Genomic DNA, 16,536 nt, shown 5'->3' with positions numbered 1-16,536 from the left:
GTCAGCTTGCTGAGGGTCACCATGCCGTGGGGCCAGGGCAAGGGAAGGAGCTGAGGGACCAGGCCATTGGGGGTGAGTGGTTCTGAACCATGTATCTCATCTGCTGAGCACAGCCCTCTCCTCCATGTCCCCTGCTACTCCAGCTTCTTCCCACTGTGCCTTGGCTTGCTGGGTGTTGCCGTGGCTGCTGCCAGCATCCCAGGGAGGCAGTGGAGTTCCTCTGCTGCCAGAGCCTGCAGCCAAGCATTCGAGGCAGTGCCAGGCCACCTCCCCCAGCCTCCCCCCACCGGGGCAGCTCACAGCCTGCTGCGGTGGCAGCGCTTCAGGGCATCTTGCAGGGCTCCAAGTACTCGCTCCACGTTGCCACTGGTTGAGTTGCAGCCCATGAGGCCGATTCGCAGGACCTGGGAGGAGAAGGGTGAGTGTCTGTACCTCAGCAGCACCGTGTGGAGTGGGGGACACACAGCCAGGTGCGAGTGCACAGCTCCCTTGGTCGTATTTAACACCCTGTTCCCTATAAAGAGGTGCAACCCCGCTAATTACGTGCGTGGTTATTCAATTAGCTGGTGATTGTGTGTGGTTACGCTGCTATGTGTTGCTCTGGGCGATGGGACACAGCCAGAGAGTGGCAGTGAATATGGGTTTCAGTGCCTAGTAGCCAGAGTGGCAGTGAATACAGGGTTCAGTGCCCATCCATGGGCAGCAGCAGGAGGGGAGGACTCTGCCCACCTTGCCCACCGTGGGGCCCAGCCCCCCAGCGATCTCTATGTCGTGGTTGTCCATCAGAAAGGCTGTGATGTCCTTCCAGTTGTAGCCCTCAGGCACCTTGACAGTGGTGATGGTGGGAAGCCTTGCCTTCTGAGGAGCAGAGAAACTGGTTTCAGTCCCACGGCCCCTGGTGACCCCAGCACACAGCCAGGACAGAGCATCACTGAGGGAGGAGTTTCTTATCTGGCATAAAAAGCTGCCCAGGCTTATCTCCAGCTGCCCGGGGCTGTGTCCTCACACTGCCCCTACTCTGGTGGTGGTGGGCTTGCCCTGCACTCACCTCCTCCTCAACAAAGAGCTGCAGCCCCATGTCAAGCAGCCCCTGGCACAGCTGGGTGCAGTTGGCCCGGTGTCGCTCCCACGAGCTCTCCAGACCCTGCGGGCAGAGAGGACAGAGAAGGTCTCTGCTGCTGACAGGCATCTCCTGGCACCCAAGGTTCCTCCACGGGCGCTGGTGCCACTCACTATTTCTGCCAGCATGGCCAAGCCTTCCCTCAGGCTGAAGAAGCTGTTGATGGGTGCAGTGTGGTGGTACCTGCAAAACCCAAGGGGCACCCAGAGGTGTTCAGCTTGGCTGCAGCACAGCAGCCCCTTGCTCATAGTTGGGGAAACTGAGGCACAGCATTTTCCCTCCTCATCACCCAGTGCAGAGTTGTGGCCAGAAGCCAGGGTGGTGGGGAGGCAGGGGCTGAGCCCTGAAGGACAAGGGCTGGGTGGGGAGGGGTTGCAAAGCTCTCTGTGTCAAGAGAGCCTGCCCTCACCTCCGTGGCTCCCCGTCACAGCCCCAGTAGTTTGCCAACAAGCCCATGTCCAGATAGAATGATGGGGGCTTCGTCTTCCTCCTCAGCAGCTTCTCCCTGGTGAAACAGAGTACTGGGGAGAGGTGGGACCTTGACCCCACCCGCTCCAAGTTGGGATCAGCCCTGTGGGAGGTAGGACTCCCCTAAAGTGAGCACAGAGATTGGCTCCAGCTCCCAGTCACTGCCCAGGGATGGGATGGGATGGGATGGGATGGGATGGGATGGGCTCTACCCCACAGCACTGCTGCTGGGCATACTCTCCACAAAGCTGGATGGAAGCAGGTGGTTGGCAAAGGAGAGAGGCCATGGCCTCCCCCAGCCCCTTTGTCTTCCACCCTGGTGAGACTGGGCTGCTCTTACCTGGCTCGCTCACTGAATGAGATGGGGGCACTGCCAGGGGGTGCGTTGAGGACTTTCTGGGACCCCGAGTACAGGACATCGATCTCTGCCCAGGAGGGAAGACAACTCCTCAGGAATCAGAGGCTCCCAGAAGGGAAATGCTGAGCCCTCTGACCTAGCTGCAAGTGGTGGGTGGGAAGCACAAGGATGGCACACATGGCAGGTCCTCCTTGTGTTCAGGCTGCTTTGGGAGATCTCCAGCACTGCTGATGGTCTCCCAAGGACCATCTTGCATCTCTGGGTGCAGCTGGACCAGTTTCTGGTGCTGCTAGCCAAAATGCAGGCAGAGGGGCAGACCCCACTTCTCTCTCTCCCTGTCCCCTTTGTCCCCTGGTTGCCCACGATAGCACTGTGGCTCTTACCTTGCTGGTCCATGAAGATGGGGGCTCCCCCAAGCGATGCCACTGCATCCACAAGCAGCAGGCAGCCATGCCTGTGGGAGGACAGAGCTCAGCCTGGTGCTCCTGCCACCTCCTCTTGCCACATCTCTGCCTGCAGCCCTGGCATCCTGGTCCCCACAGGGGCTGCATGTCTCACTGGCACCAACTGCTTTCAGCACAACAGAGCCAGAGGAAAGCCCAGCACATATAAATCCCCAGGCCCAAATTCCCAGTGGTGACCTTGGGGTGCCCTCAGTCCCACGCACTGACCGGTGGCACAGCTTGCCCAGCCCCTCCAGTGGCTGCAGCACCCCCGAGGAGGACTCGCCATGGGTGATGAAGAGCACCAAAGGTTTGTGCTGCACCAGGCCCTGCATGACACAGAGGGACGGTGACCACACTGGAGGTCAGCTTGTGCCCTCTACAGAGCGGCCAGCACTCACCTGCTCAATGTCCTGTAGCGTGAAGTACTTGCCCGGGGGCTTCAGCAGCTCGTAGACATTGGCTCCTGGGAGGAATTAGGGCAGAGGGGGGTGAGGTTTGGGCATGCTTCCCACTGAGCAGTCACCTGCTCCATGGGGCCACTGGTCATGCATGAACCAGGAGCAGAGCCACCTGCCAGGGACTGGCCTCCTGCATATTTGGCCAGTGGAAAAGCCATAAAGCACCATAAATGGAGTGGCATCATTCTTGGAAAAACCTGGAGTGCTCTCTAGCAGAGTGCTCTCTGCTTTTGTAAGCTGTATCACTGAGCACTGCCAGGACTGGGACAGCAAACCCAGGCATCCTGCTTTCAAGCCCAGTCCCCTCAGCCCTGCCACTCCATACCCAGCCTCCTGGCAATTTCAGCAGCACGTTGTCCCCAAATGCCATTGATGGCCACCAGCACGGTGTCCCCTTGCTCGAGCAGGTTGAAGAGGGCAGCCTCCATGGCACAGTGGCCAGTGCCGCTGATGGCCAGGGTCAGCCTGTTCCGTGTCTGGAAGGCGTACTGGATCCCTGCCTTGATCTCATCCATCACCTGTGGCAGCAGGACACTGGCCAGCACTGCTATTGCTCCTCTGGCCCCAGCAGAGCTGTTCCAGCCCCTCCTGGAGGTGAGAAAGAGGAGGGGAGGGAAGGAAAGCTGGGCTGGGGCAGCTCACCTGCAGCACTTCAGGATGCATGTGGCCCAGGAGCTGCCTCCCTCCCGCAGCCTGGATGCGGCGGGGCACATTGCTGGGCCCTGGCCCCAGCAGCAGCCTCTCCGGCACGGCCAGGGGCCGGAGCAGCTCCTCCGGCGGGGCAACACGGAGCAGGCTGGTGGCCATGGCACGACGTGCTGTCCTCAGGAGCTGAACCCAGAGAAGAGGAGCAGTGGAGGCTGCTTGAGCAGCTGCCAGCATCGCAGCACAGCGTATCCTGTGGCAGCAGTGTCCAGTGTCCACATGGACCTTGACCCAGAATTCAGTGCTGCCCACTACCAGTCTGGACTCTACCCCTGGTGGCCTGCTCTGTCTGGTTAATGTGTCACCAGTGCTATCCCTGCTGCTTTGGGCCCCTCATTTTGGGGGATGCCCACTTGCTAGCGCTCATGTCTCTCCAGGCATGCCAGTCACTGGGACTTGAAAGTCCCCAGGCAGTCCCTGTCCCCATGGTCTCCCCAACACCAGAGCTAATGTTGCCCAACAGTGTCCCAGCAGGTCGGATCCCTGCTTTGGGCACTTAGATCCTGGGCCACAGGATGGTTGTGCTGAGACTGGTCTGGCACAGCTGCCATGGTCATAGCTCCTCTTGCAGCAAAAAGTTCCTGTTGAGCAGGGCTCCCTGACCAGGGGCTGTGGACTGCCACATGGACACTGTCCCTGCCACCAGAGCTGTCCTCTGCAGGGTCAGCATGGCAGTGTATCCTGAGGATGCCACGTGTGCTCAATATTCTGTTACCTGCTATGCGTTCCCACAGCACCAACCTTGGGCACATTCTCTGCCATCCATACCATGAAATGCAAACAAGCTGCCTGCTGCCAGCTTTAGCAGATCCACAAGTGGATCCCTGCCCAGAGGAGCCCATCAGTGTGCAAAGCTTTGGCTGGGGGTGAGAATAGGGCATAGGGAATAGGGCATAGGGTGAGAATTCCCACCCGGCAGAACTGGCATCAGTGGCCACTGCTGAAGATGTGGGGCAGGGGCTGCCAACAGTGCCAGCAGCACATCTGCCCAACAGCTGGGTGACTATCACTGAGAGGAGCTGGGGGCAGATGAGTTTGCTCCCACATGGCTGAGGGAAGCCACAGTCAGCCTGGGGATGCTGCCCAGCCATCATCCCCCCAAAGCGATGACAACACATCGGATGAAGGACATCTCCCGGTCGCCTGTCCTCTAGGGAGATCTGGGGCACGGCTGGGGCGGGGAGTGGACCCGTGGCCTCGGGGCTGCCGTGGGGCGAGGGTGCCCGTGCTGGTGAAACAGCTGGCAGAGAAGGAATAATCCGCTTTCTGCGCTGGCCCTGAATTCCGGGCGCAGATGGGCAGGAGCGGCCGTGCCCCGGGCGGCGGGCGGGGGCTCGGCGGACGGAGGAGCGGAGTGACGGCGCCGGGGCCACAGGAAGCCTTGGCGGGGGCTGCTCCTCGGAATACTGCGCCGGGGAGCAGGGTTAGCGGTGTCGGCTCAGGCGTACCGGATACCGGGGTACCGGGTACCGGGGTATCGAGGTACCGGGGTACCAGGTATCGGGATATCGGGGTATCGGGGTATCATCAGGGTACCGTGGTACCGGGTACCGGGCCGGTGCCAGTTGCCAGGCGACGGCTGCCCCGCCCTGCCCCGCCCCGCCCCGCCCCTGCGGCGGTTCCGCAGCACGCCCGGGGCCGGGGGATGCGCTGACGTCACCGCTCCATCCCCGAGCGCGCCCTCCCGGTCCCCGCGTCCCCCTCCGGGCGCGCCAACCAGCGCGTGGGGCGGGGACCGCAGGGGCGGGGCCGCTGCCACCCGCACCGGCACCGACACCGGCACCGGCACCGACACCGCATCGCACCGCGCGGCTCGGCCTCATGCCGGCGCTCCCCGCCCACGGCTGAGCGCCGCGCCCCTCCGAACCGGCCACGGCCACGGCCACGGGCATCACAGGTAGGGACGGGAGGCATCGCGCAGGGATGGGGCAGCCCCGCCGCGCCCGCCGGGGCGCTGGCCGAGGGGGGGACCAGGGATGCTCCGGGGTGGCGGTGCCGCCCCTCGTGGCCCCGGCGGGGGCGAGGCGTGGCGGGTGGGAGCGGGATGCGCATCCCCGAGGGTCCGGCGGGGCGGGGGGATGGTGGCCATTTTGCGGAGCCCCCCCGATGCTCGAAGTTGTGGGTGTGGGGAAATTGCCCTCGGGTCCCCAGCGCGGTCACCGCCGGGTGACGCCCCATCTTCCAGAAGGATCCAGCCGGGGTGGGGGGGGTGGGGGGGCTGCCTGCGGACGAGGAGACGCCTCTGCCACCCCGGCCCCAGACAGGGTGCGAAGGGGGAGGATGCCATCCCCGCAGCCCATGGCGGGAGCACAGGAACCCCTTGTCACCCCAGAGCCACCCCTGTTGTCCCCTCCGGGGTCGATGGCTGTGGTTATGCAGCTGAGCCATCTTGCGTCATCATCATTCAGAGTTAAACAGCGGCGCTGGAGGGAGTGGTGGATGCCCCACCTGGGGCTCTCGCAGAGATGCTGCGATGCTAAGGCTCTTCTTGGCCGCCAAGGACGAGCAGCTGCCGGTGACCTTGCGCTGTGGAGTGGCTGGACAAGGGCCGCCATGTCACTGCGGGCCAGTGCAGTGGCTGCTGGCTCTTGAAGGGGCACGTCCCGGGGTGCAGAGCTCCACGCTTGGTCATCCAGGTTTGCAGGGAGCAGCCCTGCACCTGCCCTATTGTCTTACTCCTCTGCTTCCTTCTCCTCCTCTTCCTCCTCCTCCTCCCCCTCGCGGGGCAGTGACCCCTCCCCTAGATCCTGCAGACCCCGTGAGCTGGTCTCCTGCCTGCTCTGGTCCCGTGCGACAGCATCAGGGCTCGGGGGGGAAAAGGAACCAGCCGAGCATGTCCCGTACCACCCCACAGCCAGGCACCCTTCCATCCCAGCCCCGTGCAGGTGGCTGCTGTGGCACTGGGGGGCAGGGAGGCAGCAGAGCCTCCCCCTCCCCTGGGTATGGCCAGGGGTGTGGTGGCTCTGCCATCTCGGCATGTTGCTTCTGACCTCCATTTTGTCTGGGAGGTGGCAGCTGGCGCTGGCGAAGATGCTGCCACCACCCTCCACCTCCCTGCATGTGGCAAGAGCTGCAGCCCCTCAAGCCCCGAGTCATGTGGGAATCTGTTGTTTGCCCCCTCCCTTGGCTACCTTTCTTCATGCCCAGCAATGCTGGGCGCCCACCAGAGCTCAATGCCTTTTCTGTGCAGCATTTCCCTGCTTTGGGTTTGAGTGTCTGCAAGAGAGGATGGAGGGAGCAGGGATGGCGGGTGGGGTTACTTTGCAGCAGAGATGGGGAGCAGAACCTCTCATCCATGTCCTTACATTTGCTACCTGTAAACTGAATCTGCATGGAAATGCTCAGGGAGCTGCAAACTCTGCCCTGAAGCTGTCCCCCACATTGGGGTGGGCAGGAGGTGAGGGCGCCTGTGATGGCACTGGGGAAGCAGGGGCTGGATTGCATGGGGAGAATTTTCCCTTGTCCTGGGCTGTGCTCTGAGCTGCTTCCCTGCCTGCAGGTGCTGCTCTGGAGAAAACTGCACTGTCATGGCCCCTTGCCCTGTGTGGGGAGGGAGGTGGGTGAGGAGGTTGCCTGGCAGGCATCGATAGTGCCATGTCATCGAGCAATGTGTCCCCTGCTGCCCTAGAGGCAGACAGGGACCCGTGCTCTCAGTCAGAGCTGGGGGGCTCCAACAAAGGGCGCAGGGGAAGGGCTCACCACAACAAAGCCTGGCAGCTGCTGAGAATACACTGGTGCAGCCAAACGGGGCGTCCACCCTCGCCACTGAGGTGACGTGGGGTTGGATGCGTGTGCAGACAAAGGGAAGCTCACCTTGGCTTTCCCTGGGTTCAGGCACCTCAGCATCTGCTGGAGCTGGGGAAACAACAGCAGAGCACGTTCCTTAGCATCCTTTGGGGAAGAGCTTGCTTTTGGTGGCACTTAGGGACAATGCTCCCTGTCCTGTTGGTCACCTCTCAGCAGGAGAGGCTGCAGTTGGTAGCCCTTGGATTTAAGAGCGGTTTCATTAGCTAATCTCTGCCCAATTAATCTTAGCTGATCCAGTTAATCATGGCTCTCCAGGCCTTTCGCTCCTCACTAGGGGTAACTGATGTGTCATAGGGATGGGCAGAGCCAGCAGGCTGCATAGGAAGTGGGGGAAGAGATGCCCTGCAGAACTGGGAGACATGTCCAGATGTTCCCACAGCCCCAGGGGCTTGGCTGTTCCTCTGTGCAACCTCCCTTGTGTGTAGGATAGCCCTGGGAGGGAAAGGGAGGGAACAGGGAGCGGGGCTCTGGTGCTGGCAGGCTCCCAGCGAAAGGCTGGTCATGGCTTATCGAATTTCTCTCGATGGCAGCAGATTAAGCAGGCAGTGGCTGCTCTGGCTGTCCCCAGGCAGAATGAGCTGGCTGGGCTGAGGTGCCCACAGGCTGGCAGGGGCTGCCTGACCCTGGCACTGCCCCTGGCCCTGCTCTCTGCAGCCTGGCCCTTCTCTTTCCAGAATGCTGAGTGCCCATGTGATGCCATGGGTGCAGGCTGATTTCCTCCCTGCAGCTGAGCCAGGGAAGTGAGTCAGAGGAAGGAAAGGAGGGTGAGAAGCAGCTGGGTCAGTGTCTGCTGGTGGTCCCCAAGGGCACACGGTGTCACCTGGGGTCCTTGTGCTGCCATGGCAGGGATGGGACTGGAGAGCTCCAGAGGAGCAGAGGGAAGCAGTGCATTGCCAGCCAAGGAAGCTGAGGGGAATGGATGGAGCAGAAAATGGAACTGGTGCTCTGCAGCAGGGAATACTGGTCAGGAGAGGAGTTCACACTGCTGGGCAAGGAGAGCCAGATGGGAATACACTGGGATGTAGCCTGTGGAAGGCAGAGAGAAAAGGTCCTGCTGGTGAGAAGGGAGTTTCTCATGGCCAGCAGTGGGGGTACAGGGTGTGGGGCTGACTGGGCAGAAGAAGGCAAAAGAAGGAAAGCAGCACCAGTGGAAGGTACACAGCAGGATGAGGCACATGGAAAAGTGGTTCAAAGGAGAAACCAGAGTTTCTTCATGGGAAGGGATAGGGGAGTGGCTGGGAGTGGCATAGGGGTGGGGAGATGATAAGAGCAGGGGCTGAGGTGGCCTGTGGCAGGCAGCAGGCAGCCCTGGGGCTGGTGGGCTCACTGATGGGTGTTGCTGTTCTGGGGCTGTGCAGGAGGCAGGAGCTCTTCAGAGCCCTGGTAGCTGGAGAGGATGCAGAGCTGGGGGAAGGGAGCTTTTGACTTAGGAGAAGAGGGAAATATTTGACATGGGCCCTTGTCAGGTGCAGAGGGGATTTGGCCAGGGGATGAATCCATTGTCCTTGAGTGGTGCCACAGGGTGGAGCAGCTCGAGCTGATGGCCTCGTGAAGACACAGCCCTTCCACATGGGAATATATCCAATCATTTCATGGGAAAAACAACTTCTTCGTTCCCCTTTGGCAAGCACTTCTGTTTAATTTTTTCTTTCCCCCATCTGAGAGGAGAACCAGAGGCCGCTGGCAGGCAGCAGCCCACTTGCTGGCTTAGGGACTCAAGGGTGGTGTTAAACACCTGCTTAAAATAATCCAAGCTCAGGAAAGCCTGAGACCAAATGCTTGAACTCTGGAATTTATGGGTGTGATCACTGGCTGAGCACAGTGGGAGCTCCAGAGCCATCCCAGCGGGAAGATAAGAGGAGGGCTTGGGAACTCCAACAGAAGAAGCTTTGTCCTCTGCACGCTGTTGGACATGCCAGCTCACTTATAAAACAGGCAAAGGGTTTCTGAAAGGCAGTGCCAAGCTTGTAACACTTTCTTGATGCAAATTTTTCCACTGTGTCTATGGTTTCCTCTCACTCCCTTGGAAATCAAGCCACAGCTGTCAGACCTCAGGTAGTTTTAAAGCCATCCCCTTCTCTCAGGATACTTTTTATTCTGTGGATTTGGTTTTTTCTTCCCTTTCCCCCTGATTTTTTCCACAAATTCTCCTGAATTTTTCATTTCCACTATGGGAAAACACATCTCATGTTCAAGATCCCTCCTTACTGCTCCACTTCCTGCTGGTCATGGCTCATGTAACCAGAGCTGTGCCGTGCTCACTAACGATCTCATTTCTCCCTGATCTCCCTCCTCCCAGAGCAAATATCCTGCTGGCAAAACCCAGGTTTGAAAAGCACTAGGGAATTCACACACACCCTTGCAGGTGGAATGCCAGGGGAGCAGTTCCTGCCCATTTTCTGAGGGGTCCTGTGCTTCATTTTCACCACCAGGCTCAGCATGGGGAGCCAGGGAGCTGGGAAAGGCAAGAAAAGGGAGAGATGCTAGAAGGCAGGAAGGAATTTTGTCAGGTCCAAAAGGATCCTGAAAGATGCAGCAATCAGAGGAAGGATCCCAGTATAATTTTCTGACCAGTGCTCATGAGACTTAACTGCAGCTGAGGGGAGGTGGGAATGGCCTTCAAAGCCTGAGCATCAGTGCTGGGATGGACAGCTGCTCTGGGAGATGTTGGTGAGGGCTTTGTTTTGTCTTGTGAGACTTGCAATTAATGCTTTTTTAGCAAAAGGACTGGAAATATGTCGGTAAACTGGGGAGCTTCAGCTGAGTGTTACGGCCACTGGCTTCCCAGGAAGGGCTGCTGGTGCTGATACTGCACATCTGCTTTGTGGGAGCTGAATGGGAGGCACATGCCAGCGGCTGTGTTCAACAACGCCTCCTTTCTCAATGGAATGCCATGGCTCTCCTCCCCGCCCCGCTCTGTCCTGCTGCCCGGTCCCTGCTTTGCTGGGCTTGCAGTGGAGGCAGGGGCTTGGGTAACAGGCAGGAGCCTTGGGTAACAGGTTTGCTTGCAGGTTAGAGGTACCTGCTCGGTGCCAGGGTGAAAAAGCTGCTCCTTGGGGGTTATGCTGATGCTGACAGTGCCTGCCAGGCTCTGCTTGCTGCTGTGGGTGCCCAGCAAGTGATGCTGCAGGCTGATTGAGGCTCCATCAGCCCTGGGGCAAAGGCAGGGGTGGTCCTTGGGACTGAGCTGGGGGTCCTGACCTGAGGTACGACAGGGAGAAGGGAGAGGTAAAATCAGGGAGGGCAGATCGAGGTATGAAACAAAATGTCATCTTTTGGGCAGAGGCAAAACAGTGATCCCAGGAGCTTTCCTTGCACAGACTTTCCTTTCATCCCGTACAGCTGCAAGATGTGGGTTGGAGTGCAAGTTTTCCTAACCCCTTTTTGTTCCCTTTTGCAGGACAGGCACTGCTCCCCCCTAGCAGGACCCAGGTGCGGCCGGCGCCATGGCGGGAGCGTCAGTGAAGGTGGCAGTGCGCGTCCGGCCCTTCAACTCCCGGGAGATGAGCCGGGAATCAAAATGCATCATCCAGATGTCGGGGAGCACCACCAGTGAGTGCCTCAGGGGCAGGGGGGCTTTGGGTGCTGCCTGGGAAGGAGCATGGGTGGTGTGGCCACAGCAGCAAGCACTGGTCTGTGGGGATCCTTGGTGAGGGTGCCCGAAGCATCTCAGGAGGAAATGTGGGGGGGATGTCAGCTTTCCATGGGGAAATGCAGTGCTGCTGTTGAAATGGCAGTGGTGGCATCTACATGGCACTGAACCCTTGGATTTTGGTGATGGTGGAAGGGGCAGTATTCCCCAGTAGGCAATGAGGGAGGAATCACAGAGTCACAGGATGGTTTTGTTTGGAAGGGATGTTAAAGATGATCTTGTTCCAACCTTCCACTATAGATCTTCCACACCCAGCCTGTACATGGGCCAGCACTGCCTGGCTAGGTGCCACTCACTGCAGTGTGCCAGGACCCATCCCTGCTTCTCTGGGGCTCTTGGAGATGCAGCAGCAGCAGGATGGAGGGGTGGGAGGAGGATTTGCCAAGGGAATGGTGTGCTCAAGGTGCGGGGTGTAGCATGGAGGCTTGGGGCTGTGTGTCCTGTCAGGTGCCTGTCCGTCCTTTGCCCCTCTTAAATAACAGCTGCTGGCAGTACGGTGTGGGAATGGCAGTCAGATCCCTCCTCTCTGGCTCTGGAAGCCTCCAGATGGGGCAGTGTCTAAAATAACTCCCTGCCTGCCGCCCGCCCGCCTGGGGCTGCCTGCGTCACCGCGGTGGGTGAGACACGGTGCCAGCCACCCCCGCCTGCAGGCTGCTATGACAACCCTGCTGCTGGGGAGGGGACAGCACCCAAGGGTGCAGGGGGGCTCTGGAACCCCACTGGGCCCCCTGGCTACCCCAGGCCTAGGCAACAGGAATGGGAGGTCTGTGGGGCAGCATCTGCTGGTGTCTGGCGTCTGTGGGGGTTCTCCATCTGCCTGGGGTGCAGAGCTTCTGCCCTCCTGCCCAGGGCCAGGGAATAGGTAGGGTGGATGTTCCCCTTTCTGGTTCTGATGGGTGGGGGGGACCTGTTGTGCCCCAGTCCCAGTCAAGAGCATCAGGCATCCCCCAGTTCTACCATGGCTGTGTTTGTTCAGAGCCCTCTGCCCCTGCTCATCCTGCACACCCTGGCTGTGCCCCCACCCCTCCAGCCCATGCCTCTGCCTGCACCAGGAAGGGCAGGAGCCCTTTGCTGACAGTGAGGATTTTCTCCATGAATGGACAAGCCACTGGCTAATCCTTTTGGCCAGGGGGCTGGGGAGCAAGTGTGGGGGGCTCAGAATCCTGCTGCTGCTGTGGCTGGTGGAGGCAGGAGGATGCCAGTAGTGCCAGCAGGGCAGGACTGTCTCAATCCCCCCAGCTCCTTGCAGAGAAGCCAAAGATAAACATGTTTGAGGGGAGTGAGAGCAATTTTTCCCCTTCCCAGGATTATTTGCAGAGCCCTTTGCATGTGCTGGGGCAGGGAGGCAGGTTCTTCTCACTGCTTCATGTGAGGCAGCAGAGCCCAGGGTGGGAAGGGCTCAGCCTTTCTCTGCTGTCCTTTTGCCTGCAAACTTCAGCTGCCATAGCCACCCACCTGGTCCCCAACACTGCTGCTTTGTTCCTGTGGTGTCCTGCACTCCGTGGGCACCATCCTGGGCACCAACACTCCCAGCCCCTCTCCTGATGGCTCCACCAGGATGGTGGGAGGAGACCCCTGGCCTTGATCCCACAAGGCCATTCATGTTCTCTGTCTGGAGCTGTGCCTCTGCTGGGTTTAAAATCTGGTGATTATTTTATCTGATGTGGGCTCTGGGCTTTCTCCTGCTTCGTGCCTGCCCACTCACTAGGCTCTGCCATGCTGCTGTCTCTTCAGGGCACTGTGAGGGACTTCTCCAGAAGTTTTCCTCCTTTTTGCCCCCTTGTCTCTACATTTGTCTTCACCTTCACACCCCTCCTTGCCTTTTGAATCCTAATGGCCCAAAGCATGCATCTTTTGCAGCAACTTTGCAAAAGTCTGTATGCCTGGTCAAAAGAAAGGAAAAATTCCACCAGCAGCATCCATCTGCCTGCAGGCAAATAAACGGGAATGACAGGGGCATGGGAAGAGGGTTTCGGCTCAGGACAGGAGATGCCTGCTCTTGGGATGCTCTCTTCTCCCTTGTGTCCCAGTCTCTGGTTTCCCATGCCAGCTGGGCAGCTGCAGCTGGGATGGCTGGAGCCGCTTGGTGCCATCCCCTGCTGCTCCTCTGCCCTGTGCCCAGCATGGGCTGGCACTGGGACACAGAGCAGGCACCTTGTGAGGCTCCATCCTGCCTGCCCCATGGTTCATCTTTGCTCCTGTTCCCTGTGCTCAGTGTCACCTCTGCAGGGCAGAGACAGACCTGCTGACCCGATGGCCTGGTGGAGCTGCCAGGCTGAGCACCAGGAGCCACCAGAGATGCTCCATCCCACTTCTCCCACCTCTGCTCCTGCTTCTCTTCACAATGCCCTCAGCACAGCAGCCAGGCATTGCCAGGGATCAGGAATGGGCAGCCACCATGGCAGCCCATGCTGCTCACAAAGACCAGCTCTTCCAGGGGCCCCCACATCCCTGTTTGCTGCTGCAGGATGGCCAGTTGTTACTTCCCAGCCCTTTCTCCTGGTAATTAGTCTGCCTGGAATGCAGCACTGGAGTCAGGCTCCCTGCAGTAGGTAGGCAGGCAGGGAGCCTGTGCCAGCCCCTCTTTGGTGCCAGAGCTGGGTTTCTCTCTATGCTAAGGAGCATCTCAGAAGCACCATGCTGTGGTTTTGTGGCCAGGGCTGGGTCCTGACCCCACTTACCACCCTTCCCCAGTCTGCCTCACTGCTGTTGCAGGCAGGGCTGGGTTGTTCTCAGGTCAGAAGTGGTGGACCCTTTCCAGGGGAGTAGAAGGTGTATCCATTGTGGTAATGGAGGAGGGATTCAGAGCAGAAAGCATCTGTATGCATAACACTGCACATCTGGGCATCAGACACCACAGCAGTGAGCTGCACCACACTTGGGACTGCTCAGGAAGGTCCCAGCTGGGATTGGGAGTGGGTTTGAGTCCTGGCTGGCTGAAGGGCAGAGCAGGCTGGCATGGAGAAAGCTCAGGGCTTATGGTTTCTTCATCCTTGATGGTGGCAGGGAGCAGCTGGGGCACTGGGCATGGGAATTATGCTGCACAGGCTTCAATGTCACTTCATTGTCACCAAACATAGCTGGTGGCTGAATCTCGTGATTACCCGCTGGTTTGGGTTTCTTCTGATGCATCTGTTGTTTCAGAAAAAAAACCCCATCATAAATGCTCTAGAGGAGGAAAAAAACACCGCATGAGGAAGAGCAGTGATGCAGTCTCCAATTTCCATAGCAACGTCCTTTTCATCAGGGGATGACAAAAGCAGACTCTTGTTTCCGCTGGTGGTGTGACACCAGGCATTAATCACCCGGCTGGGGACCTGTAGAGCAGGAGCAGAAGGGATCCAGGGGAGCCCTGATGGGGCTGCAGCTGCTCCCACCCCACAGGTGTCCGAGGGGAGCTTTGGACACGCTGCCCCAGCTGTGGGGAGAGGAAGCTGTGACTGCCCTGTGCCAGTGCTGGGCTCCCATGGGCAAGTGGCACAGCAGGAAGGAGCCTGAGGGAAGGAGTCATGTCCCCCTCACTGTGTCCAGCAGGATGTCTGGGCAAGGCTCTGCCCTGTTCCTGGGCTCTGCTGGCCATGGCACCCACCTCCTCTGCTTTCAGAGTTGGGGTCTGGGGGTGCTGGACCCACCTGCAGAGCTGGAAGAGTCCCAGTTCCACCTTCCAGGACTGTTTAGGAGTGAATCCCATCACCCTTCACCCCTCCCACATGGAGGCGGGGAGAGGGGGGTGGGGCAGGGGTACCATGGGTGGCTGGTGGCCTCATGTTCCTCCCATCTGTTTGTCCCTAGCTATCCTGAACCCAAAACAGCCCAAAGAGACACCAAAAAGCTTCAGCTTTGACTATTCCTACTGGTCCCACACTACGGTAAGCACTGGGAGGCCTGAGCTGCCTCAAAGGCTGGGCTGGGGAGAGGCAGGAGAGCCTCCTTGCCAAATTTCTCCATGTCCCCCTCCTCTGTGCAGCCTGCAGACATCAACTATGCATCCCAGAAGCAAGTGTACCGGGACATTGGTGAGGAGATGCTGCAGCATGCCTTTGAAGGCTACAACGTGTGCATCTTCGCCTATGGGCAGACAGGAGCTGGAAAATCCTACACCATGATGGGCAAGCAGGAAAAGGATCAGCAAGGCATCATCCCACAGGTATGCATGGGGAAAGCTACCTGTGCCCCTCATCCCAAAGGGGTGCCCAAAGGAAAAGCAGAGCTGGGAGGAGGGAGGGCAGCAGGGTGGGAGTGAGGCCAGGTTTGGCCAAGGTCTAATTTAGCACTAGTGTGACAGTGAGCTGGCATGGCTCCACCAGGAGGGGCTCAAGGATGGTTATCCAGGCACTCCAAGACTGGTCTGGCCACACAAGGCCAGTGTATGTGAGCAGCAGTGGTCCCAGTGCTGAGCTGCTTGCCAAGAGCTGTTGCATGCTGGCCCAGCAGGGCTCTGGGGATGCTGATTCTCCATGTCAGCATGGGAGGGGGCTCTGCCAGCTCCCCAGGAGCCATCCCAGCACTCATTGGCTGGTTTTGGGGTGAAAAGGTAGAAATCCCTGTACCCTGGGCAGCCCAGGCAGGAGCATCCTGCTATCAGGGGGCTGAGCCTCGCTCTTGTGTCCCCAGCTCTGCGAGGATCTCTTCTCCCGCATCAACGACACAACGAATGACAACATGTCCTACTCCGTGGAGGTAGGCACCCCACTGCCTGCCACTGCCTCTGGCCTCCCCCCTGGCTCCAGAGCTTGTGCCAGTGTGCAGACCCCACTTTGGGTGGCTCATTCTGCCCGTGCCCTGTGCTCTAGGTGAGCTACATGGAGATCTACTGCGAACGCGTGAGGGACCTGCTCAACCCCAAGAACAAGGGCAACCTGCGGGTGAGGGAGCATCCCCTTATGGGTCCATATGTTGAGGACCTTTCCAAGCTGGCTGTGACCTCCTACAATGACATCCAGGACCTTATGGACTCTGGAAACAAAGCCCGGTGAGTTGGAGAAGGAGGAGATGGGCAGGGTTCGGGAAGCTTGCAGTCACTTCTAGAAGGTTCTGCTTCACTTCCTTATTTTGCCAGTCCAGCTGCTCTGGAAGTGGCAGTCCCCTCCTCACTGAGGGGACTTGCTTTTATCTTACCTTCCTCCTGCTTTCCAAGTGCACTGGAGACAGCAGGAAAAACCCTGAACTTGTGCACATCTTCTCCCAGAGTCCTCTCTTGTCCTCAGATTTGCCTTCCCACATGTACCCTGTCCTGGCATGAGCCCTGGCCCCATCACCAGCCACTCCAGTGTCCCTCACAGCCTGTCACACCTTCCTGTCCTCTCCCTGCAGCACAGTGGCTGCTACCAACATGAATGAGACCAGCAGCCGCTCCCACGCCGTGTTCAACATCATCTTCACGCAGAAGCGGCACGACGCCGAGACAGACATCACCACTGAGAAGGTAAGAGCAGCCCTGAAGGACTCAGGGGAGCCCACATGGATCCAGAAAGGACTTCTGTGTTCTTTCATCAGTAGTTGGGACAAGGTGGTGCAGCCTG

The 16,536-nt window shown here is 59.1% G+C and overlaps 2 protein-coding genes across 23 annotated transcripts in view; one reads left to right on the top strand and one right to left on the bottom strand.

Annotated features, from left to right (window-relative positions):
* Positions 1 to 296: 296 nt before the first annotated feature.
* AGXT (alanine--glyoxylate and serine--pyruvate aminotransferase) lies at positions 297 to 3,747 on the bottom strand. Its single transcript, XM_033068190.2, has 11 exons — positions 3,493 to 3,747; positions 3,176 to 3,368; positions 2,791 to 2,855; positions 2,618 to 2,718; positions 2,330 to 2,400; positions 1,929 to 2,013; positions 1,530 to 1,625; positions 1,234 to 1,303; positions 1,049 to 1,144; positions 730 to 858; positions 297 to 404 (listed from the first exon to the last, which is right to left on the bottom strand). Exons 1-11 carry the CDS (start codon positions 3,730 to 3,732, stop codon positions 297 to 299), a joined length of 1,254 nt encoding a protein of 417 aa, XP_032924081.2. The 5' UTR covers positions 3,733 to 3,747.
* A 1,567-nt stretch (positions 3,748 to 5,314) lies between these two features.
* The window catches only part of KIF1A (kinesin family member 1A), a 40,413-nt gene continuing 29,191 nt past the window's right edge, over positions 5,315 to 16,536 (top strand). For all 22 annotated transcript variants that reach the window (XM_033068969.1, XM_033068968.1, XM_042779615.1 and 19 more), the window contains exons 1-7: positions 5,315 to 5,452; positions 10,763 to 10,914; positions 14,807 to 14,883; positions 14,982 to 15,161; positions 15,629 to 15,694; positions 15,808 to 15,986; positions 16,328 to 16,439. In XM_033068969.1, the coding sequence (XP_032924860.1) occupies positions 10,809 to 10,914; positions 14,807 to 14,883; positions 14,982 to 15,161; positions 15,629 to 15,694; positions 15,808 to 15,986; positions 16,328 to 16,439 (720 nt within the window). In that variant the 5' untranslated portion in view covers positions 5,315 to 5,452; positions 10,763 to 10,808. The remainder of the gene's footprint in view (positions 5,453 to 10,762; positions 10,915 to 14,806; positions 14,884 to 14,981; positions 15,162 to 15,628; positions 15,695 to 15,807; positions 15,987 to 16,327; positions 16,440 to 16,536) is intronic.

Source organism: Catharus ustulatus, chromosome 10, assembly GCF_009819885.2.
Source record: "Catharus ustulatus isolate bCatUst1 chromosome 10, bCatUst1.pri.v2, whole genome shotgun sequence".
Lineage (NCBI taxonomy): Eukaryota > Metazoa > Chordata > Aves > Passeriformes > Turdidae > Catharus > Catharus ustulatus.
Note: the sequence above shows the minus strand (reverse complement) of the source record. Positions and strands in the feature narration are given on the sequence as shown.

Coding starts and splice junctions, on each gene's coding strand:
- AGXT (XM_033068190.2), bottom strand. CDS start 3,732: ATGCTGGCAGCTGCTCAAGCAGCCTCCACTGCTCCTCTTCTCTGGGTT. Junction 859..1,048: donor AGCTCTTTGTTGAGGAGGAG/GTGAGTGCAGGG, acceptor TCTGCTCCTCAG/AAGGCAAGGCTTCCCACCAT. Junction 405..729: donor TGGGCCCCACGGTGGGCAAG/GTGGGCAGAGTC, acceptor TTCTCCTCCCAG/GTCCTGCGAATCGGCCTCAT.